The sequence below is a fragment of the Cariama cristata genome, unplaced genomic scaffold (genome assembly GCF_000690535.1).
Source record: "Cariama cristata isolate BGI_N322 unplaced genomic scaffold, ASM69053v1 scaffold16190, whole genome shotgun sequence".
In the NCBI taxonomy this organism is placed as follows: domain Eukaryota; kingdom Metazoa; phylum Chordata; class Aves; order Cariamiformes; family Cariamidae; genus Cariama; species Cariama cristata.
Window position 1 is genome coordinate 16,989 of NW_009593130.1, and position 24,766 is coordinate 41,754.

Below are 24,766 nucleotides of genomic sequence, written 5' to 3' on the forward strand. Positions count from 1 at the left end.
CCCAGCAACAACAGCCTGTTGCTCCCGGCCACCACTCCAGCTCTCCTTCCTCCACCTGCCAGGTCATCCTCACCGGGCGGCACAGGTGACAACTCTGCTCTCCGGGTGGCTTCGTGTGGCTGCTCCTCAGTGATCCTTGCTTCCCTATCCGCATCCATCAAAAAAACCAAGCTCTTTATTCTGCTGGTAAAAATCCTCAGTGAATTTAACTCTCGGTGGCCTTTCCCCATCCAATTATGGAGGCAGAGACACTACAGCCAGAATTGCCCCTCTCCCCAGAGCTCTGATCTCTGAACATAACTCCGCTGCCGGACACTGCCAGCCTCTGTGACAGACGCTGGGGTCCCCAAGCTCTCAGGCTAAGCGCCGAGCGGCCAGGCCTTGGCACTGCCCTCTCCAGCCCCTGCTCAGCACACATTAAAAATCTTTGTGTAAACCTTTGCAGACAGGATTGTTGCTTTGGAAGAGAGATCTGGATATGCTGCCCCCAGAAAGGCCTCTCAAGACAGGGAACTTCCCCTCACCCTGACCCGTTTTCAGGATAAGTCACCATCCCTGAAAACATTTGTTCCTTATTTAACAGAAAGAGCTGTAGGAAATTCCTCACACTCTTCGGCTTGGGTCCAGACAGGCAGCTACATTCCACCGAAATCCATAGATGCAGCTTGGCTGCAAAATGCCTCTCCTCCAGCTGAGCGCTGATCTGCCACGGCACTTGGGGATGGCCAAGAGCATGGATTGAGCTCACAGGACTACTAAAGCCAGCAGAAGACATTGTGTTTCTGAAAGACCATACCTGCACTGCCACTGGCAGCAAGGACGGGTCCCACAGTTAGCCAGGTATCCTGAACTCACCTTCTCTCCGGTGACACATGAGCGCATCGTCGATGCAAATGTGAAATCCCATGCGCTCACAATGCATTTGTTTTACTGAACCTCCTAATTACTTTACATGCTCTCCCTGGGCTACAAAGAGAGACATAAACAGATTAACTAAATTAGGCCAATTAAAGGTTCCCTAATGGAATGAAATGTTTCAGGCAAGCTTGAGAGAGGAAATGGGCAGGGAAGAATGAAAGACAATGCAATGTCAGACAAACCAAGCAGGGCAGGAAAAGACGACTTCAAAAAATAAGGTTCACAAATAAAACACAATTTCACCTCATGTCTATCTTCAAGGGTATTCCAATGAACACACTATTTATGGACAAAGTTCCTTTCACTCTAAGCAAAAGAGTATCCTGGAAGGCAGAACACCTACTCTGGACATCACACCTTCTCACACCGTCGATACGCCCCAGCAACAGGAAGAGTGCAGCTTTCTGCAGCAACAAGTTTGGTAGCTGCTTCTCTGGGGATGAGGGGTCACTGTCCCCGGAGATGAAAAGGGTGATAGATGGCATGAGGATCCCAAATTTCGATCTGACAGCCAAGACTGAGCCAGTCAGTTTTAGAGAGAGAAATGCAGGGCTGCCCAGCACCAGCCTGCAGCCAAGACCACCAGCACTTCGCAGAGCCAGGACAGGATCAGACCCTGGCTTCCCAGCAGCCACGCACCAAACAAAGGCTCTTGCCGAGGGTGGGAGCCCAGTCACCATGTGCACGGGTCCTTACCTTCCTCTTCCCATGGACCATGTCCTCAGGGAGGCTTGTGTGGATGAGGCTGTGCACTTCCGTCAGTTCTGTGATGTCCCCCAGGGGCACAGGTGCATCCTCCGGGAGTGGGGACATGAGGGACTCTAGCTCATGGGAGTCCAAGGTGGCACTGGGAGCTGCCACCCCTTGCCTGCTCCGGTGGTAGTAGGTGTGGTTGCCAGCTGCCTGGGAATCCAGGCCTGGCAGGGCCTCCCTGAGGGAAAACAAACAGAAGTGGACATCTCTCACTGAGCCTCACTTTCCTCTGTCCCAAACAGCCATGGATTGCCAAAGGGACCCCCTCTGGGCCACTCAGCCTGTCCTCATGGAAGCGACCAGGCCCAAGCCCCTGCCCCGAAGTTCCTGAAGAGGGGGATCCTCTATCCACACCCTACTGTAACAGCCTTCGCTGCAGCAGCCTCTCCCCACGTGCATCTCTTCACCACCTTCACTAATCCTAAAGCTCATACAAAGCATGGCGCTGGATGCAAAGCCCTCCCCTCGCCCACAGATCACGAGGCAGCAGACAACACTGATGCAGAACTGCTAGTCCCAGCACTAGAGCAAGGGCTCTCTAACCCCTGCCCCTGGGGAGCTGTGTCACTCCTCTCATCTCTGCTTTACACATAAGAGATGCAACACGACTGAAAAATTTGGTGGCCACATTAGGATGTGCCTTCAGAAGTTGCTTGTTCCTAGTCCTGAGATCTGATGCCAGCTCAAAGCTCTTCTCAACAACTAAGCTGATTTCTGACCATGGTCTTTCCAAATGCTTGTGGCTGGATTCCGACCTCTGGGACAGCAGAGGGCTTTGGGCTGAGTCCAATCCTCCTTAAACCAGCTTGTCACTCACTGGGAAGTCTTTCATCATTTTCCCAACTGGAAGTCAACAAACCCTTTCCAAACATCCTTAGAGCTGTCCAACCTCAGAAGGAAATACTGCCTACACTAACAGACACAGGTAAGAATCCAGCAAATAGTGGGTTTTCCCTTTTTTTGGGATTTTTTTTCTCTTTCTCTAAAAAAACACTATTAGTTCAACACTGCAAATTAAAGAGAAATTACTGAGAAAATAACTCAGTGAAAAGACTATACTAAACATGTTCTTCAGCCAGCTAGCACTCCCAAGACTCAATCCATATGAAGTGAGGTCATACACCGCATCCCAAAGAACCCAGCTGAACGCAGGGAAGCAGCTCACAGCATATTTTGTCTCCTTTCATGCCAGCCTCCTTTACCTCCTGCAAAAGCGAGGTGACACCTACCTCTGCTTGCTGTTGCGGAAGCTGGCACACATGCAGAAGAGTATGCAGAGCAGCCCCAGGCAGACTCCCACAATGATTCCCGTGACAGAGTGGATATCCAGAACATCTAGTAGGGGAAGGACAGACACATCTTTTCAGCTGCTAGCAGGGAAAGAAAGTACAGTGTCTTACGTTCAGAGAAGCACCAGCTTCACTAAAACCAATTGGTGATGCCTCGATACACATAAAGGAAGAAGATTACTTGGCAGTGACAATTTAGAGCAGCTTAAAGCAAACTGGCATCTAAGCACATTCATTAATTTCATACTACACAGGCCTAACAGAAAGGCAGCAAGATGCAGGTTGCATGTGCCCTTCCCTAGGAGGTGGGATGGGGAAAAGAGATGAAGTTTGGCTGTGGGATGGGTTCTGGAGCTGCCTGAGGCCTGTGGAGCTGCACATCTGAGGACTCTGCCGTTATCCTCTGCACTGGCCTACACGCAGTCATATCTCGCATCCGCGCGGTGACATCAGGCAATTGCTTGGCAAACAGAAACGCCACTGCTGACAAATGGCTGTCTTCATCAACGCAACTGGCTTCCTGCACTGAGAAAAAGGGGAAATTCGTACCAGACAACTTCTCCCGGAGGGTGTGCACGTCCTTAACGTTTGAATAGGGACCAGATCCCACGACCGTCTTTGCTCCCATCTTGAAGAAGTATCTGGTATCGCTTTCCAGGCCATGCACTTCAGTGCTGAAGATATTTCCTGATCAAAAGCAAGTCAAAAGAGGTTTAAAATGTGCAGTTCCAAGAGCATTCAGAGGCTGCAGCAAAGCAGCAGTGGAAATCTGTTGGACCCTCAGAAATAAGGGATATTTTGTGTCATGAGCTCGAAGAGGTAATTCATACACCTCCTCAGTATTAATGGACTTGCTGTTTAAAGAGCTGATGATACAGACTGCACGTGGTGCTGCTGGCGTATGTTCTCCTAGGAATTACTGGCTGCCAGCCTGTATCTGCAGGATGTTTGCTAGATGGTAATGGCTATTTCAGCCCTAGACATGTATTATTTCATGTCTCTCAGTAGTTGTGCCCCTGGACTCTCCTATATGACCAGAGCAAGGCCCAGCACATGCCCAAGAAAGCCGGCAACATGAGCTCTTGAATGTTTATTTGTACGTGCTCAAAGTGAGGCAAAAATCAGGGCAGCAGGACTGAGCAACCAGAGCTCCGTAGGCAGGGAAGACGGCAGGAGGAAGAAGACCTGGTAGGGTATTACAGTACCTCAAGGAGGCTCACCTTCCCGTGTCAGCAAGGTCCACATGTCATCAGGCTGCGTGTTGTTGGCGTTATACAGGATGAGGTACTCCACAATGATGCCGTTGGGCTCGGCAGGAGGGCACCAGTGCACCTGGACAGCGTAGGGGTTGAGCGGGTGCAGCCGCAGGTCAGATGGAGGAGTCGAGGGACCTGGCAGAGACAAGTAAAGACCCAGTGTGAACAGCAGAAAAGAGGAGGAGAGCATTCAACGTCCAGGGGATGACAACTGCTCTTTGTCTTCTCTGAATCCTTCTCAGTGGTGCTGTGGCCATGTTTGCAAGAATGAAATGATAGGCAACCTGGGTGGCTGGACACCTCATCCAAACAAGCTGTGGAGAGCACAGAGAGGAGGTTGCTGAGCCCAATATGTGCATCATGGCCAACCAGCCAAGGGAAACGTGACAGTGCTGATGAAGCCACGCAGCTCAGATTGAGGCTGTGCAACACTGCTCATCTTTGAGAGAATACTCCCAGCACACCCTTGTTCCTTTTTGCTTTCTTCTGCACCTTCCCCAAAGCCCTGCTTGCACTGTAACTAGTCCCAGCTAGGGGCAGGACACACACCACCTCCAAAGGCCATCACTGCTGCTCTGTAAAGCTGAATACTGGAGAAGCCATCACAGGGTAAGGAGCTAACACACCGCAGCTCCCACGATCATCTCTGCCTCCCAGCCTTCACCAGGCCTGAAGCTAAGAGGTGGAATTCTGATTGGAAAACCAGGCTGGACAAGGCACTCTTGTTCTGACAGTGACATTCAGCACTGGGGAAGACCTAGCGCTTAAACGATGCATTATTAGCCCTAATGAGCAGGATTTCTCTGAACGCAAGGCGACCCCACAGTAACAGCAATCGTTGCCCCAATTCTCCTTACATGTTCCTCTCTGTTCACAAAGCAGCACTCCTTTAACAGGTTTGGGAAAGCCACCAGGATGCTCAGCGGCTCTCAGCACCTACTCAGGGTCATCATAGCACGCAGGTGATCTGAGATCACATCTCTAAGGGGCACATTAGGAGGGATTTGATAGAGATTCAGGGAAAGCCAGGAGAAATCAAAATTCAATTCCCATAAATACTTACGGTCAGGAAGGGTGAACGGCTCCACCACGCTGCCGAAGGGCCCATCGATGCCAACACCATTGGACTGCACAGCAAACTCATACCTGGTGTAGGGTTTCAACCCACTAATGAGAATGTCTTCATCCGAGCTGCCAAAAGAGGATGCATGCACCAGGCCATGAACACTTGACGGTTCTCCCACCCACCGCCACCTTGGTACCTTACCATGAGCACTGTAAGAGATTATCCTAACTCCTACAGTATTTGATTTTTCATCTAAAGCTTCATCTCCTGCAGTCATGTGAATGCAAGAGAACTCAGCTCCCAGTTACAGAGCAAAGTAGGTTCCCAGTCTCCAGGACCATTTTTGATGTACTTGCAGAGAAAAGCTTGAAATCACAGCCTGGTTACAGGCTGAAAATCTGCATGGGAATCCAGATTTAAAATATATCCCCAAATTATTATAACTGCTTAAACTCTAGCAGTTTTTAAACCAAACTTGTGAGGAACATCTCACAAATCATGAATGCTTTGAGACTGGCCATAACTGCCCCTGACTGTGTTATTAACAGGTAAACAAGCATGTAAGGTTCAACCAGAGCAGAAAAGATGCAGAGACCAGCCAGTAAATGATCCCTTGGTATTCATGTCATAGACAAGTCCCAGTGCCACATTTCAGCAGTTCTGAATGAATCTGTGACCAAGGCAGATGTTTCCAGCATGTGAAACACCCAGGAATTTGCCCAGTACCGGAACATCCACGCAAGTTCCTTCTGCCCTGTGTTTATTCGTGACACGAGCAACACATGGCAGATGAACCCTTAGCATCCCTCTTTACCTTGTGTAGTATGTAACAAGAGAGGCATTTTTCAGGCCCCAGGGGCTGAAGCGGACAGTGTAGTTGACAATCTTGACTGTGGTGAAGTCAGGTTTCTTCCACCTGAGCCATATGGAAGTTGAGCTGTTGGACTCTGCATAGACTTGGACTGGAGGCAGCGGAGGACCCTTCTGCACAGGGGGATCTATGGTGCAAGACAAAAAGAGAAATGAGATGTGGAGATGTACGTCACAGTAAGGCAAGGGACAGCCATCATGGACACAGAAAACATGGAGTAAAATAGACCTAGGTTGTGAAGCCTCCAGCGTAAGCCTAGATGCCCAGCTTAGCCCTTCTGTCCATGGTGGTCATGGACATGGACCATCATGGTCCCTCACGTGTGGGAAAGATCACCATCAGGATCCATGCACCAAGGTGGTGATGTGCTCCTGTGGAGCACAGGAGGTCAGCTGCAAAGCCACCCACCTGACAGGCCCACACCAGGGTAAGGAGGAGCCCAGACTGTTCACCATCTCCCAAACAGACTGGCAGAGCTGAGAATGGAGCCTAGATCTTCAGAGCTTTTCTTTTCTTTATAACGCTGCAAAAAGCCTGGCATGCTGCTAATTCATGTTCTGGAATCTTTACAACGTAAGAGATAAAGCCCACATTATCTGGCATTTCCAAGACCATCCCTGACCCACTAACAGGGCCAGAGAGAACACGGCGAAGGCCATCTGCGCTCAGTAAAAGAACAAAACCTAATGAGAAGGGGGATATTTTGCTGCTTTCTCTCCTTCCCAAGATAATTCCTCCAACACAATTTGCAATGACTGTCAAAGGGAGTTTCCTTATATTGGGACCTTCCCCATTTTCGTATTGTCCTTTTTCAAGTTCATCTTCTGTAACTTTACCTCTAGCCTTCCTTTGAAGCCACATGCCAAGCAGAAGAGACAGACAACAAATGAAGGGCATTCCTCACCTACTGCTGTTGCAGGTGCCTTTTCTGTTTTGCCCTTCCAAACCGCTGCATAACCATCTTCGTGCTTATTGAATGCCACCAGCTTCACCTCATAGAGTTTCCCAGGAGCTGGAAAAATCAATCAGGGTTTGTCTGGGGTTATTTTTGTTACCAACCCTCCCCAGTTAGACACGTTTTCTTTGATCTGACCAAGAAAGTACCTTGAACAGAGTTGCATTTGCTAAAAATACAGCAGGGAGTCCTCCTTCCACTTACAGGCTTTCCACATTCAAATACTGTCTCATAACTGGTGCATGTATCATCACAGCTACTCTCTAGCTTTCCCTTCACTTTTTACAGAAATTATCAGCAGCAAGGGTTAACCGGTGTCATGGCCTGTAGCACATCATCTCAGGACCTCCTGATCTTTCTCCCTTGCAAACTACTAAAGAAACCTATGCACTGGGACTCCTCACTCTCCCCCATAGAAGTGAATGCACTGCATTGTTTATTCCTGAGGAGCAAGGACAACCTCTCCTCTCCAAAATGCACCTCCCATTTCTAAAGTCCTTTCTGATTTATTCACTGCCATGAGGATCTTCCTTCAGCAATCACACGCGCTGTTAAGTCACTGCCAGCTTCTGCGGTACGGTGACTATTTTGCCTCCACAGCAGCATTTCCTGATTTGCAAATTCCTGATTTTGCACACAAAACCCACACCAGACACCTGAGGGTCCTCACTACACACTCTCCCCATCAGACACCCATGCATTCTACGGGGAACCTCACACTTTGACCCCAAACTGAGCTGCAGAACAGAGCACTCGGTCTCCAAGTAGTGCTGCCCTGGTCCAAAATTCACTTCCCTCTTCCCTTTGGCCTTTCATCAGCTGAAATACTCCTCTGCTGTGTTAAGTAACATCTGAGGGTTTTTTTAATGGAGATGTTTAATCGAGGAAACAATGTGGGAGATACAAAGTTCTCAAATAAGATGCTCGCCAGCTTCTCCCTTCAGCAGCCAGCCCATTCAGAAGCTCAGCGAGAGCAGTCTTTGGTTGCCTTGGCTGCAGTGCATTGATGAAGTTTGTTAATTTGGGATGTGCCTGTTCATTCCCTGCCCTGATAGATCACTGCTGTCTTTGCCAGACAACGTAAGCAGAATAAAACCTTTCTTATTGATGCCAATTTTATTATTACTGCACTGATTACGCTCCCAGAGGCTAATGGTACCAATTACCAAAGGCTTTCTCTGCTCCACAACACATGTTCGCGCTCAGAATATAAAAACAGTTCAGCCACATTTTTCTCCCTGAAAGAATCCCAAAAGCAAACAGAGTTTTGTCTGCCTCCAAGGCAGCCTGATCTGCATTTCCATACTCTCCAGCTACAGGAAAACGTTTCAAACCCACACAAGGGGGATGAGACCAAATGGCACTCAACTTCCAAACGGCTGGGACCATGGGCTTGGTGGAACAAAGAACCCCACAGCCTGCCTCTCACCAGCACATGTTCTCTGCCTCCTGCCTGAGCATTTGGCTGGGCTTCACTGGGACACGAGCTCATCGAGGATGACGCGATCCAAACCGATGAGGAAGAGCTCACAGATGTGATGCAGCTCTGGGCAGCTCCTGTTGGAGAACGAAGTGAAGGAAAGGACAAGTCCTCCATCTCCGTCCCCGGGTAGGATCAATACAGCAGCCACTTGCATGTGAAGGCAGGGGAGCTCTACTACAAGATCAAGCAATTCACATTTTGAAAATAGAGGTATTTTGGATTTCTCAGTCAGAGGCTTGGCTTTGATTGTTATACACAGGCCCAGATGTTCAAGCTCTTAGAACATGCAGACATAAAGCTCTATCAAGCTGTCAAGAAGCTAGTAGGCTGCATGAAAACAGATGTATTTCACTGCATTCCATCATACATTAAATATAAGCAGAATAATCTAGTCCAGATCATTTCAAATCACTAATCTGGATGACTGCGTAATATATCCAATATGCTAAACATGTTGTTCCATTCAGTTTTCCAAGGTGTTCATATTGGCCAGATGCCATATGCCATACTTCCCTCTAAGTGGGAAAATACCCCTGATCTCCAGGGAGTCACTCCCAGAGGAATGCAACCTTCCTTCATGGGAATGCAGAAGACAGGATCAGATTCTTACCATTTATTTTTCATGTAAATTATGGCCCTGGTAGTTGCACACCATTACAGAGACTAACTGCTAGAACATAGATGGAAATCAATGAGAATTTCTCAGGGAAAAGCCCTTCTGGTGATCCAGGACAGCTTCCTTTTGATTTTATGGGCTCATGAAATTGCTGGATTTCTTATGTGCCTTTGAACAGCTGCCCACCTCTCTCACAGAATTTCAGCACATACCTCTCGGACAAGATACAAGGCCCGTCATTAGCGATATCACTCTAAGAAGACATGGTTTGCTCCAGAGGTTAGCACGAGCATGGGAGGAAAGTCCTCTCTTATTTCGGACAGCTCAAATGGAGAGACCTGAGTCATTACCAAAGACAAAACGAAGAAGCCAGATGCTGGAGGTAAGGCAAAAGGTGAGAAAGTCTGCAGGATAGAGAAGAGGTGATGGACGAAGCTGGCACCATTTCAGCAGCAGGACCAGCCAGTGCAAGAGAAGACAAAACAAGAATCTTGCACCGGACCAGCACAAGGAACCTTACTGCAGCCTAAAACACAGCCTAATGTTACAGGAAACTAGGGGAGGGAATCATGGGCAGGGCCCTTTGCTGGTGTAAGGGTTGTGCCGTCATCGTGAACAAGGAGTAACTGTGCTCAAGATGCTCTCTCCAAAGCTGCCTTCTGCACACCCAACCACCTCCCCCTGAAGCACGCCTCGAAAGGAGCTGTCTCCCCATAAAGTGCTTCCCTCTTCCCTCTTCCCCTGCTGTGTTCCTGGGTAAAAACCAAGGAAAATCAGGAAATCAAAATCGAGCTAGGCAGGAACAAGTGGTGGGACGGGAGTTTTGTCCCTCAGGCCACACCCCAAACCAAGACAAAGGGAAGAGCATTGGCTTCGGTGACACTGTGGAGACGCGGAGCCGAGGGACATTTAGTGATTGTGTTGCAGCAGTACGTAGCCTCCAGCCGGGAAGTTGGGCCTTGTTTGCACCGGCACAGGATGCAACCACGTCTGAGTGATGGCCTGTTGTTCCCAGTGCCTCACCCTGGGATTTCCTGACACCATTTCCAATGCTGGAACAGGCTTCCTAGGGAGGCGGTCGATGCCCCAAGCCTCTCAGTGCTTAAGAGGCATTTGGACAATGCCTTTAATATTTGCTTTTTTGATCAGCCCTGAAGCGGTCAGGCAGTTGGACGAGATGATGGTTGTAGGTCCCCTTCAACTGAAATATTCTATTCTATGTACACATTCCATTCCATACCATTCCATACCCTTCCCTTCTATTCTATTCTTCAAGCTCTTCACCCAATTTGTAGTTTCAGCTGTGACACACGTCCCATGGGCCAGCCCGGGCAAACCTCACACTCCCACCAGACAGCACCGTTCCCCACATGCAGCCCCCTTCCCCTGACATCCAGAGATACTCCCAAGAGACAGTGTTGGGTATTTTGTTTGTTTGTTTTTACAGAGGGATCTTAGGAGAGGTTTCCACCCCTGTGCTTCCCATGCAGACATCCCTGAGCTGGGAAATCCCCCCCCACCAGCCAACGTGCAGCAGCGCAGACCACATTAGGGCTGCCAACCTTCCCTGGCACTGTGACCTGCTCTGCCCACAAGACCCCTAACGCAGATGTAAGGACCTGCGCAGGGCAGCTCCCTGCCATAAAACTAAAGCCTTCTAAATCCCAGCTGCACCTCCTCCTTGTTCCATGTCCAGACCCCCTGCCTTTCTCAGCACAGTCAGATTCCTGACCCCTTCCTTTACTGTTTGCATGCAAGAGCACATCATTCAACAGCGGAGAAAAGAGAACATCCACGGCTGGAAGAAACCCGAGACTCTCTTCCTGACACAATGATAGCTGATACACAACCACCAAATCATAAGGAAACCATTAGGGCTTGACGGATGCCCAAATTTAAGGAAGTAATTACAGAAGAACAAGCAACCCTCTCAGCATCATCGTGCCAGCACATTTGGAACCAATTCAGCCCACTCCCAAGTCCCTCCGCTAACTGACTTGCCAGTGGTTAGAGCAGCGCGTGATGATGTTCACATGTGGTTTCCTCGGTGCAACAATTACAGACCTAAATTCTTCAGAGAAACTCATAACTGTTAACACCCTCAGTGGCACGATAGCTGCAACATAGCTGGCAACCTACTTAGCAGTGACACAAACTGTCTTTCCAGGTGCTGCAGCCTGACCTTTACACTGTACATAATATATATGCCAGGCGTGTAAGACGAACCAGCATGAGAAACACTCGCCCTGCAGTCTCAGCTCACTGGGCAGCAACAGGGATGAAGCATGAAGTGGAGGATGGAAGAACTCTAAGAAGCAGAATCCTGTTTCAAGCATGCATCTGCCATGACTCTCTTCTCTCTCTATCCTGTATCAATGGCCAAATCAACTAATTAGTACGATCAGATGTTAGAAACATAACTCCTTGTGGGAAATGCCAAGTGCAGTTAGCCAGGCAGGCAGATCTGACTGTGGTGCAGACTTGTTGTCAGCCATGGACACTCACTCTTCTATCCCTTTTCCCTTAGGGGGAGGTGGAGGAGAATACTGACCCAAAATTAGCATGCTGTGAATTAACCCATCTCTGCATTTTAATACAGAGAGATTTCAAATAGCAAGCAATTATGGAGCTTCTTCGAAATACACAGGGAAGGAGAGGTCATTGTCCTGACTGGAGATTTTAATCTAGGCACTCTTTATAGTGACACAGTAAAAAACACTAATTGATTCAGATCCACTTATTAGCGTACACCAAGCATATTAGTAGCCCTCGGTTAAAAATACAATCCCTGCTACACTGCCATCAGAAATGTCTGTGTTTTAAACTCTGCTTAGAACAAGGCCCAAGAGCCCCACTCCAGGAACGATTTCGGGTGCTCTTAAAAAAGTTCACGCGGTCCTGGACCCATGTATCTGCAGCCAAGCAGATAACTGAGCATCTCGGAAGCATCCCAGGACTGCTACAAAGTGCAAGAGCCAGATCCTGGGTTTCCACACCAACTGCTAAGAAATGTAACCAGCTAACCTAGTCGAGTCAGCTCGTACTGCTTCACTTTCTTCTTTAGTTTTATGGGTCCTACGTCCCAGCTCTCATCTTCAGCACCATCCAAAGGGCTTTCATCGCTGGACTCCTCTGGGCCCACTTCTCGGTAGTAGAGCTTGTAGCCAGATATCTGGGCATGATTGGCTGGGGGCTGCCACGTTATCAGCAGAGACTCCATCTTCGCTCGGACTTTTAATTCTGTCGGGGCAAATGGAACTAGAAGAAGAAGGGGACAAGAAAAAAATGTTCAGCCACTTGTTTCCATTTCCCTGCTCTACTGAATCCTCCCTGTTCTCGGTAGCGAGGGAGGGGTGTGAGGCCAGACTGTCCTGTGAGTGGGATGTCTCCACTGTCTGACAGTGCAGAGTTGTACAGTTACGCTCTACTGTTGACTTTACCAGCTGGGTGATAGAGGAAAAAACAATGTCACAATGCCACTATGGGAGTTTCTCAATGTATTGTGAGATACCACCCTCTTTAACCACTGCTGGAGTCTGGCTTGGGCTCAGCTCTGTCTGGCAGAATTGTCTATCCCCTCCCAAATGTCATAACATTGGGGTTTGGGGCTTTTGCTTCTTTCTTTCTTTTTTAAGAATTCTCATAGCTGCACATGGAGGGAGGAAAGATCCGCTACCCAGGCAAGCAGCAAGCCATACAGGGGCTGCTGAACAAAAAGATAAAGGTGGGCACTTTGGTCTAACCAAAACCAGGTTATAATTCCCTAATGAAAGCAAGTATCTCTGATTATGCCTCAGGTTCCCCAATGTCCTGCACACCCTGCCCTGAATCCCAGGCATTACCCAGCCTCCTACCATGAGTCTGGTTGTCTCTGTCGGGAGTCCGATGCTGGGTCCATTCAGAAGGAGCCCCATAGCCCACGCTGGTGCTGGCTGCGATGCGAACTTTGTACACTTTGTTGGGATGGAGCGAGTAGAGAGTGATTTGTGTCTCATTTCCACCCACTTCAATGGAGGTAACCTGATCTGCTGGAACCAAGGTGACACCATTGAAAAACACGGTTTTCCCAGCCAAAGGGAAATACAGCTGAGCAGCCACAAAGCCAAGCTACCCCCACGTGGTCTGCATGCCCTGGGCTGGGCTTGGCTTTGCCCACTGCAATCTCATGCCACCAGGAAAAACTAGAACTAAAGACTGGGCCGAGCTGATCTCCTGACTGACAACCCTCTTCATCACATTCAAAACTGCAGGTTGCCTTCAGCACCGCTGAGCCTGGCTGGAGGGGAGCTGTCAGAAGCCTTGCTGCTGCTGACATGACGGCAGAACACGAGCACAGCTGATGGTAGCCGATGGTACATTCCAGTGCTTCTCGTTGCTGTATTTAAATCCCCACCTTAATTTGAACCAGAACTGTCGAGCAGCCCTGCTTTCTGCAAAATTCACACCTTCACCAACAACAGACTGATGTTTTATCACTCCCTCTTCAGCCCACCCAAGTTCATAAGGGAGATAACAGGAAATTTAAACTAAGAATGGCCTGAGATTTTCACTGTAATAACTAATCGGTCTTGCTGAAGATTCAGATTGCCTGTTTGGTGAATGCAGAGGTCTCGCTTTTCAGCTTCACCTGGCATAAACTCATCTGGGAGCGCTGTCCCTGCTATGTAACAGCGTGTTGCTGAGTGTGATCCCTGGACTGCAAACGTTTCCAAGGTTTTACGATGCCACAGAGCCATGTGCGTGCTCAGCGCAAAAACACAAGAGCCAGGAGTCACAGCGCAGACTACTAATCCAGATCAAACACATGGGAACATGTCCAGCACTTCATCACGCTCCCCATCCTCCCCCTAGTAAGAATCATGACCCTGGGAAGTGAGAAGCTGCAGAGCTTTGACGGTTTTAGGAGCAAATACCCAGAAGGATTTGCAAAGCAAGTAAAAAACGCAGCCAGCATAGGTAAAGGTTACCATCCCTTCTGAAGGCTTCTTAGAGTGTCTGACAATATAAATAAAACTGGACAAAACTCAGCAATAGACCAACACAGCCTGGCCAGGCTACTTGCTTTTTTTCCCTTAAGGAACGCTATGATTAGACTCCATTTTAAAGGAACTGAATGCCTTTACTCCTCCTCCCCAACCAGCATAAAGCTCTTCCCCCAAAACACTCAGTGCAGATGGCACCGAAGGGTTGCTCGTGCAGACATTCATGGGGCAGCACAAACACACAAGGGTCAGGCCATGCCCCTGGGGACACAGGCTCCTCCGCAATCACAGGAAAAGGCACCTCGAAGTAGTGTGAAGTAGCACAGCACTGGCACTGCTGTGACCACCACCAGCCGCACCAGGCTAAGAGAGGGCTGCTCTCCTCCCTTGGGTAAAAAGGGGTCCCTCCATTTTCAGCCTTGCACCTCTTCCCCTCGACATGACATGCTGTTAACACTGCTGGAGCAGAAGACGCAACCCCCCCAAATGGTGTTTCCCTCACCTTCCTTGAGGGTGCAGTAGTCGATCTTGTACTTCGTTATCTTGCCGTTGCTCAGCTCTGGAGGAGGAGGCAGCCATGTCACACGGATGTCACCGGGAGTCATGCTCGACAGGGACAGCTGAGGGGCAGCACTAGGAACTGGGCAGAAGCAACAACGAGAAGTCGACAAAGACTGGGACAAGACCTCAACACATCTCTGCCAGCTCTCCAGTGGATGGAGGCCACTACCTGGACTTGGCCCTGCCACAGCCACTGGTGAGATGCTGTCGGTCCTGGGGGGAACCAATACCCCACAGCTCTTCAACAGCTCAGAGCATCGGTGGGGTCTCTGGGGAGGGGAGGTGGTGGGCTGCTCAGCTTCAACAGGCTGATCAGAGCCTGCTGGCCCCACACACTGCTGACTCCCTAGGGACCCCGTGTCCACTGCAAACTGGGCAGGTTAGCACAGACCAGCTAATCAGCCTACGCTGTACTGTGGAGCACAAAGGAGAGACTAAAGGAAAAGGCTCACAGACCCAGACTTCAGTCTGGGAATTGCCATTCCCTTGAGAATCACAGCTCTGTGCTGCAGGCAGCGTTCATGCTTTCAACTCAGCTGTTCAGGCTTCAGACACATACACGTGGGACCACGCAGTTCACTAAGTCAGGAGTATTAAAAGCACATAACGCACCCTGCAGCATAACAGGGGCTTGCACAAGGTCTGCCAAAACCATCGCTTCTTTCCCCTGTCCTGCAGTCTGTTGAAAGCTGTACATGTCCTTCCCTGTTGGGCAGCTGTTCTTCTGGCACTCAGCCTTTACTGATCACAAAACGCTACGTGATAAATGGCAAAAGCAACACAAACTACTGGCTCTTAAGGGACCCAACCTCAAGGCTGCTCCCACCCCTACAAATTGCAATAGATGTCTTCTGAGTTGAAATCAAGTCTGGCCCAGAGTCAAGTTTGGAGCAGTATCACATTAGCTAAGTGAAAGCCCAGAGGAGCTGACTGCAGTTCCTGCAAGATTCTCACGGGCCTGAGTGTCAACTATGTCATTTGCACGCTCTTCATCACCCAAGCTGAAGATCAGACCAGGGGACTTCAGTTTTGGTTTGTTTTGGTTTTGTTTGTTTGCTGTTTGTTTTTTTTAAAGGGCTTCTGACAAGAACCTGTAGGAGCAGCAAGCAGCTTTAGGTTTTTAGGAGCTGATACTATTCACCATAGCACATTCAACGCACACCATGAAACAGGCCAAGAACACTTTTTAGGCACCAGTACCCATCTAATTCAACGCACCATCCTCCAGGGTCTGAACAATGATAGAAGAGGACGTCCGGCTGGCTCCGAGCTGAGAATATGCGACCACGTAGAAGACGTAGTTGGTATTGGGTTCTAGGTCCTTGACTTGCAGCTCAGTGGTATCATTATTGACAGCAAACTGGTATTCCACGTTATCTGTTCCTAGAGCCAAGGAAACACTGATCAGCAGGTCAGTGAACTGCCAAGACACTCCTCAAAAAAATCACTTAACTCACAAGGTCCATAGTGTAAATCTACCTTAAAAATCACTTTGTCTCCTGCAATTTCCCCAGCACCTGCACAAAACCCATCTCTTACGTGAATTCTTTGGGCAGAAACATTCAATGCCTCAATGTTAACATCTCCATTTTGACTCAAGCTCCTTAATCCATGCTAAGGCAGCTGAAGTTACCAGCTTAATTTTCAGAGGAGCTCTGGCAACAGTTCAGCAAGAGTATTGGTTTGCTGGCTGTTTGCGAAGACAGATCCCAAGAGACGCAAGTGCCTCGCTTCAGATTCTGGGTGTGAATAATTTAGTGATTACCCCTGTACACAATGTAGCTGTTTAATATCTCTGTTTAAAATCAAGGTGTTGGAGGAAAAAGTAAAGAACAGAAATAAATTTCCAGAAGTGCCTGGTCTCACTAGAATCCAGACAACTCAGCTATGTGGACACGCTTCTGCTAGTCAACGAGTTAGTATACATCAGCTAATCCACAGATACTATCACAGGCTGATGCTGACTTCAAGGGAAAATTCCTTTACCCGCAATGAAAAGGGTTAAACTAACTGGAATTGCCTCACGCTTGTCACTAGCTGGGAAAGAAAGTCAACCTCTGCCTTGTGGCTTGTACCTGCAACACAGCTGTGTCGCACAGGCAGATTAACACCTACCCACAGCCCGCTGGTAATGTAACGAGAAGCCAATGATCTGCTCGCTGTTGTACTCTGGCCGCTCCCAGGACACAAGGACTGTGGTGCTGGAGAGGGACACGGCTGACACTTTCTTGGGAGCGCTGGGCAAACCCTCCCGCACGATCACCGAGAGCTTGGCAGTGGCACAAGCCATGCCCAAGCTGTTCTCAGCCACGCACTGATAGTAGCCAGCATCCTCCAATCCGATCTGATTGATCACGAGGCTCCCGCTGCTCTGCACCTTCACCCGCCCGTTGGAGAGGATGGCCTCGCCGTTCTTCAGCCAGTGAATAGCTGGGGCTGGCTCACCCTCTGCCTTGCAGACAAAGCGGGCCGTGCTGGCTCGGGTGCGTGAGATGGTTTCAGGAGCCTGGGAGATGCTGGGTGTAGCTGGGAGGAGAGAGGACAAATTAATGCAGGAAGGAGGAGGAAAAGATAGCAAAGCAAATCCCTTCTCCTCCCCACTCGGTGCTATGTTTTATTCAGTAGCAGCTTTGCTTACAAGATAGGATTTGCCAGGCAGACTCTAGAGGCTTAATTTAGACTCTGGCCAAAAGGAAAAATAAATTCTGTATCAATCATGTGCTGTGCTCCCTGATCCTAGACTGTTCTCCCTGCTGGCTTCCACGATACTGAAAGTTAATTGCTGATACAGATTTCCATGGGGGAACCCTGGAGAACAAGAATAAGACATAAAATGGTTCAGTAAATACAAGGAACTAAACCCCAAATTAAAGAGGTGACACTCCCATTGAGAGCTATCCCAACCCTGGGCCTCCTGGCTCTAACCTGGCTCCCATCTCACCCAGCACGGGTGACAAACACAACTTCTTGGGAATCTCCTGGATGTCGGTCCATGTAATCCACAGCTACCTGGTCAGCATTTCCACGTGGAGCGTTTACCTTGTTCTCTACTCACCAAGGACCCGAAGCTCAGCTGCGGCTGTAACGAACTGCCTGGTCTGGGGTTTGTTAGCGCGGCAGACGTACACCCCTGAGTGATGGGGCTGGCTGGAAGGAATGAGGAGATTTGTCCGGCCCAACACAATCACATCTGTGGAAACGGGTTTTCCATCTGCAGGAAGAAAGGTGCATAAATGTGGGAGGGAGCCCCAAGCTGCCCTTTTTGAGGGCTTGTAAACAACGTGTCGACTAGAGCCAGGATCACAGCTGGGGAGGGGAGAGACCCCCAAATCTCAAACCCCAGCCCAGAGGAGGATTCCCGCTGGGACACTCCTCAGTGCTTGACCGCGCGTCAGCCAACGCTGGCCCAAGGTTTAGTTTAGCCTGTAATAACCAAAAAAGTTCTGTTTTGGATCAAAATAATCCCTGATGTCTAGGGTGTGCCTGCAATGAGACCCCCCTAGGAATAGCACATTCAAGAGAAAGCTGTGCTAACGCACATTTTAGAAAAGCTGCTCGATCTGCCTGCTGAGCCCCATACACGAACACACACACCTCCTCCCCTCACTCGCTAACGCAAATGGATCACTAACAACTCCTCAGGGTCCCGGATGCGAAGCCAAATTTACTGAGCTTCCCGATTCATTCTTTGCCCCCAGCTTGGCTCCTGATCTGTAAGGTAGCAAGAAGACACCTGGTTCTCCTTGGAGCCCTGGTGCTTGGGTCAGAGACATGGGCTGTGAGCTGCCCTCTCCCCGTTCCCCTGCCTAACTGCTCAGCCCTGCTGAGTAGAGAGGGAGGCAAAGGTGGCTCTGGCTCCCTGGCCAGAAGCTGAGCCGTCCTTCTACAACTTCCAATAGTTGCAGGCTCCTCAGCGTGTCACGGACAAGGCAGCAGGCTGGTGCTGCACGCTGCTCATTCTCAGCACTGCTCTGATGTGAGAAACGTGGGGACTGTGGCGTTGGTACCTCCGAATGAGCGTGGGGGAGCAAAGCCAAGAGCTGGGGACAGAACGTGGGCAAGCACAGTCTGGCCAAGGAAAGGCTTGGGTGGGAGGTCAGGAACCCACGGCTGGCTCTGGCAGAACTTAGCAGATTGGGAGAGTCAGCCAATTTGTGCAGTACCTGTGCAACACCAGACCTTCTCCCTCTCCACCTGCAGAAGCACGGATGTCTTTCAGACAGCAAAAGCTCAGCACTGGCCTGCCTTTAGCTCTCACAGATTCCGCTGAGCCTGTATCTCAAGACAGAAGCAAGCTCTCCACCTCCGCTGTGAGCAGCTGCACCTACTTTGTACCATCAGCAGGGACTGCAGCCCAGATCAGATCCTCTGCCCCCTCCATCCATTTTGGGGGTCTTTAGATGGTCTCACAGTTCAGTGGCTGCATGATCAGGGGAGGAGAAAAATCTGTGCATCCCATTTGCACTGGAGCAGTTTGAAACTCTGACTCCAGATGGTAGCAATTAGCTGACACCATCAAGGCTGGCAAAAGCCAAACTGGCAACCTGGAGGGAAAATCCTCGGTGCTACCTACATGACTAATCGTCCAGTAACCCAGCCTGCTCCTTAACAAAGTCTTGGAAAGAAACATGCTTGTATAACACACTAGAATTGCTAGCACTGTTAATCCATCTTTTCTAACTGAAAAGTCCACACCGGGAAGGAGAGGGGGACCAAGCAAACACTTTAAAATAAAGCATGCAAGGAAATTTTTCGCCCTTCCCCCTCCTCTTCTGCCCATCCCAAGAACTTTCATAGTGATAATTAACTCTAATAATATCTGCTCTACTATGGGCATCAGTAGCTCTCAATAAAGCAATGAATAAGTGATCTAGCATGGGAAAGCTGAGTATTTGTAACTGTGAAGTGCACAGGATAAACCAGAAACATTTCTGCCAGAACATTTAATCCTTGCTGATTTGATTTCCAAAGTTCTATCCTCTGAGATTTTTTTGCTCCTTTTTTGTGGGGAAGAGGAAATACTTATATACACTAAAATCACTGCCTGTGGACAAGTCTGGGCTGAAGACCAACCACAATAAATGGTTACAGGGGAGAGGAGTCTTAAATCATGACCCAGATTTATGAAAATGACTGAAAGCCTATTTTGGGGGATAATCAACTCCTGAGCTGAGAACGTGTTTGGTCAGAGCCTCTGAAACACATCTGATGGATGTGACACTCGGTGAAGTGACACTAGCACCCTACTCATGACCTAGGCTATCAGCCCTGGGTAACATATGCCAGTCTGGCTCACTTGCACACCTCTGACGAGACCTACGCATCTTCTCAATCCTTCCATTACCGATCTGACCACAGTAAGTCTTTTGAATAAAAACCTCCCAGCAACACCCCCAGCCACTCCAAGGATTAAAAGATCTTACCACGTTTTACAATCCTGCAAGATAATACAAGCTATTTCTCCAACGCAATGGCAGATTCCACAGACTCCCCACTAACCTCAGAGTCCCCGGAGGAGTGGCACAGACCTGACACCATCTCACGACCTTCACTGCTCAAGCTCATACAATGAGAATGACTAATTTAGATCAAAAGGCGTCCAGGCACTAGAACTTCATTTATTTCACAGGTCAAACAACTAGAAAGTGAACTGCGTGCTTCGTAACCTTCTAGATTTAATTAATAATTCTAGTTTAGCAAGGACACCCTACACTGCGACATCACCTGTGTCATTAGGTACCAATGTAACAAGCACCCTTCCTCTCCCACAGATTTTTCCACTTTTTAACAGATTTTTAAAATAAAGTATCCACAGGTTCCCATTGACAACAAAAGCTTAATTCTGTCCCTCATGCTCACCCTGTCGTATCCAGGAGACGAAGGGGGTGGGATCAGCAGCCGCCATGCACTCCATCACCACGCTCTCCCCAGCCACCACCGTGGTGTGCTCCGGAGCGGCGACGATGGTGACATCTCCTCCTGCTGGCTGGGGACCTATTGTCAAAGATAAAAAGCAATGTCTGTCCTTCCAAATTGCGAAGTCCCTAGAAAAACACAGAACGTAGAGCCCAGACACCCCAGCCGTGCTTTCTCAGGTAGTCTCACGTGTGGTAACGGCTCATGCCCAGTTGGAGGAGAAAAGCAGGTCTTGCTTTTACATGACTACAATATTTTTGCTAAAGAAATGAACAAAGGGGTGCCCTGCAGATTTACTCTAATCATGTTGGCCCTAGCAAAAATTAATATCAGGATTTTCACATGGCAAATAAATAGTTTCAACCCAGCACCTTTACCGACTGCTGCTAAATGGCTGTTTGTTAATTAGATGAAAGACACCGCTATCCTCAAACAAAGCAATGGCAACACAACACACCCTTTGCCAAGGCATTGCAACAGCTCAGAAAGAATCTAGGAACTTGGTTAAAGAAATTCTAACATCCAGACGCTGTACTGTAAACTGCAACACAGAGGTCAAGCCAGTGTGTCCAGGCCTTCACCTGATGGCACAAAGACTAACTCAGTCATTACACACCTGGAGGAGAGAGTGCTATTTAGCTTGTACGTGCACAGACGAACAGCCGACACATACATCAAACAACGTTTACGGGAAGATCTATAGGCTGCATTGCACAACTTCTTGAGAACGGGATGGGGACTTTTTGCTCGAAATGAACCTTCTGCCTGTGTCTGCCCACTGCTGAGCAGAGGTTAAGGGAAGGTTAAGGAAATGCCTTTGCAGCAGCCAAATTTCTGTTGTCAGATGAAAACCAGAGCGCTCTTGAGCAGACCAGACTGTTCATGACCCTCGACAGTAGCAATCCTGTTCTTCCAGCTCTCCCAGGTATGTCTAACTCTGAGGGACACTTTTGTTGTTGTCCTCATGATGGGAGAAACAACTGCAGAGGAGTCATGTAGTACAAGTAATTCTCAGGCCTGCTCCAGGTGCTCCTATGATCTAGCACAGTTGGTGGCAGCAGGTCTCAAATAAATAAAAGCAAGAGCTTTTTGCAGACTGCTCAGTTAAACTCACTGTCTCAAGATGCTGCAGAGCTCAAAACCAACGTTTGGACAAGCTCATGAAGGACACATTTACCAGGACTGTTAAATAGGAATGTCTCACTGCAGTCCCCAGCCCAAGATGTTCCCACATCCCTGACTGTCAAACGCTGAGGGAGATACCCAAGGAAAGCACCGTGTCCTCCCAGCCCAGTTTTTCTACATGCTCTCCTCTAGCATCAGCTGTGGTCACTTTTGGAGATGGCACTGCAACGGCTGCACCTGCAGCCTGTCCCACGCTGGCCATGCATGTGGCACCCAAGCAACACTCATTCATACTTGACTTTCTTGTGAATATAAACCAGAGAAGCTTTGGCCTCAGCACGCCTGCATGGCAGGAGGCTACACACGGCTGCACCGAACGCGCAGTACTCGGCCCATCTTCACGCTCGTTGCCATTTACTCAATCACAGAAGTCTTGCCAAAGAGAGCTGGTCCAACACTGAAATTCTCCTGCAGTCCATACACGCGTGAAAGGGATTTCCACCTGTAGTAGTACGTGAGCACAGTTTAAAAGGAGCTAGTAAAAATCCCTGAGGCACCAAGGGAAAATGGGAGAGAGGAGGAGCCGGTGCTTGTCCAGCAGATGGAAGCAGAGACCGAGGAGCACCCATGGTCCCCTGCCTGGGGCAACGGCTGGACCACACTAAACCGTGACCCCAGCCCTGGGCAAACCCAAGCAGTAAAAGCTGCCATGGGGAGTGAAGGAAGAGACAAGCCGGCCACCCTCCTTCCCATGGAACAGGTAGGCTACACAGAGGGCCTGGGGTGTACAGGCACTTACAATCTCCTTTCGTGCTTACACTACGGTGTGGGCTGGCCAGAGCTTTCCTACATTCACATACCGGAGCTGTTCAACATCGTTCATGCCTACAGACACTTTCAGCCTCACAACCATCACATCCAGCCCCAGCAGGACAAGTTGTGGGACAGAACAGGGACAAGAAGAAATCACACCAGACTATGGATTCAGAGGCCTCATTGACCAACAGATCAAAGTCCCGGCCGCTCTTAACTGCAGCGCCAAGGCTGGGCTTGAGCACAGCAGCTTTCTAAATTTTAACTCCAGCCCCAGTTCAACAAAGCTCTAAAATCCACAAGTAATCGTTAGTCCTGCAAGCCAACCGAGCGCAGGGACTCCAGCGAGACCCAGCTGGATGGGTAAGGCTGCTCAGCACATTACTAATGCGAGGCCTCTACCCTTTCTCCACTTCATATGGCACAGGGGTATGAGGCAACATTGGAGAAAGAACAAGGAGAAGGAGCTTTCCAGCCAGGATTTGGAAGGAAACACATGAGAAAGCACCAGAAGCAAAGGAAAAGGCTTTTATAGCAGCCATTACAGGGAAGGTCACAGTGCTGGGAACGACACTGGAGAACCAAACAAGTTGTGGTGAGGTTGGTTTTGAGAGTGAGCTGGGGAAAGAGGTGCAAAGGAGCCAGGTGAGGAGCTGCTCTCTGCTGAGGGGCTGGCAGCACAGCTGGACGTGGTGGCATATCTCCACAGACCGCAGGCTCAGGCCCAGCTCACCCTGTGCAGGGCTCAGCGAGCATCACCTGCCCACCCTGGAGACCCACTACCCACTGTGGGGCCACGGCAGCTTTTGATGAGAATGAACAGGGCAGCAGTCTACACCCCAGGTCCTGGGAGCAGGAGTACAAGCGGACAGATCTCCAGCCTGCAATGGGAGCGAGCTTCTTCACTCGACACCACCGGCTGCCGGCATACCTGCTAGGCACGACATGGCTGAAACGCATCTGTGTGCATAAAGCTGTCCTTTTCTGCAGTGCTGGGGGAAAAAAATAAATCTAGAGTAAAAAAATAACACCAGCCAGATGGCAATATATTCCCTGCCAGATTTCCAAGCAGCTTTCTCTACCAATCTTAGGGCAGAAGAAGAGAGAAAGCTCCTCAAATCTGACTTAAACACTCATCTCTTGCATTCAGGTGCATACGCCCAGATGCTGGCTAGCAAAGGCACCTTACAGGTTATAGAAACTTCACGCGAAGGCACTTGTCCCATGTCACTCACTCCCTCGACAGCTGCCGTGTAGTGCTGCGAGTCCCTAGGAGAGGGATTTTACGAGCAGCACAGACCCTCGCTCTGAAAGGGCCACAGGAGCCATCCGCCCAGCTCCACAATCTCCTGGTTTAGCAAAGCCACGGCGAAGCGTTGCTGTAAAGGTACAGCCTATAGCTTCACCTTTCCTTGGGGCCTCGCATTTCTCCTGGCTAGAGAAGGACCAAGGAAAAGCTTCACCATCCTCACCCCAAACCCTCCCGCAGCAGCCCCATGTGCCACCCTTCCCTCTGGCACTGCCCGTCCTGCACCCTGGCTGCTCTGGAAGGGAAAGAGCCAGGAGCTCGCTGACGGCCATGTAACCAGCCAGCGGAAAGCAGGCCTGGCGACCCAAAGGGCTGACGACTAGCTACTTATCAGCTCCGTACTTACCCTGCAGAAAGTAGAAAGAGAGTTGATATCGGGGCTGCCTGACAGTCAAACTCGAGGTATCTCTGACAACCAAGAGCAGTAACAGCCACAGGGATCTGTAGCTCAAACATCCATTTCTCCTTTCATCTCCCTCCGCCAAAACTCTGGTTTCAGCCTTGAAAAACTATTGGGAAAACATATTAGCCCAGACCCCGCATCTGCTTGTCACTGATTAGTATTGAAATTATATTACATAAACAAACAGTTCTGCTGGCTTTCCCAGAACATTCCTGGGTGCGTGCATGGATGAATGCCCCATACACCGCTTGCACACACAAACGCATTTCTCTCTAGCTTTGTATTTCACCGTGGGTCTGCTAGAGCAAGTCTACAGTCTTTAAATTGTGTCCCTTCAGAGTACATTTTTCACTTGCTACCTCAATAGGTTGGTTGGACACGATGGATCCATCCAGGTTAACTGCTACAAACTGGGTTTCATTTCCAAGAACAGTACCAAGCTAACCAGGA

The 24,766-nt window shown here is 49.4% G+C and overlaps 1 protein-coding gene across 1 annotated transcript in view; it reads right to left on the reverse strand.

Moving 5' to 3' along the window:
* The window catches only part of IGDCC4 (immunoglobulin superfamily, DCC subclass, member 4), a gene marked incomplete at its 5' end in the record, with an annotated part of 62,688 nt that overhangs the window by 8,143 nt on the left and 29,779 nt on the right, over positions 1–24,766 (reverse strand). Inside the window, 14 exons of the mRNA XM_009709232.1 lie at positions 1,615–1,849; positions 2,901–3,006; positions 3,510–3,647; positions 4,181–4,351; positions 5,280–5,407; positions 6,097–6,280; positions 7,058–7,165; positions 12,232–12,465; positions 13,062–13,235; positions 14,692–14,829; positions 15,969–16,133; positions 16,866–17,276; positions 17,806–17,961; positions 20,610–20,744. Of these exons, the coding sequence (XP_009707534.1) occupies positions 1,615–1,849; positions 2,901–3,006; positions 3,510–3,647; positions 4,181–4,351; positions 5,280–5,407; positions 6,097–6,280; positions 7,058–7,165; positions 12,232–12,465; positions 13,062–13,235; positions 14,692–14,829; positions 15,969–16,133; positions 16,866–17,276; positions 17,806–17,961; positions 20,610–20,744 (2,483 nt within the window). The remainder of the gene's footprint in view (positions 1–1,614; positions 1,850–2,900; positions 3,007–3,509; positions 3,648–4,180; positions 4,352–5,279; positions 5,408–6,096; positions 6,281–7,057; positions 7,166–12,231; positions 12,466–13,061; positions 13,236–14,691; positions 14,830–15,968; positions 16,134–16,865; positions 17,277–17,805; positions 17,962–20,609; positions 20,745–24,766) is intronic.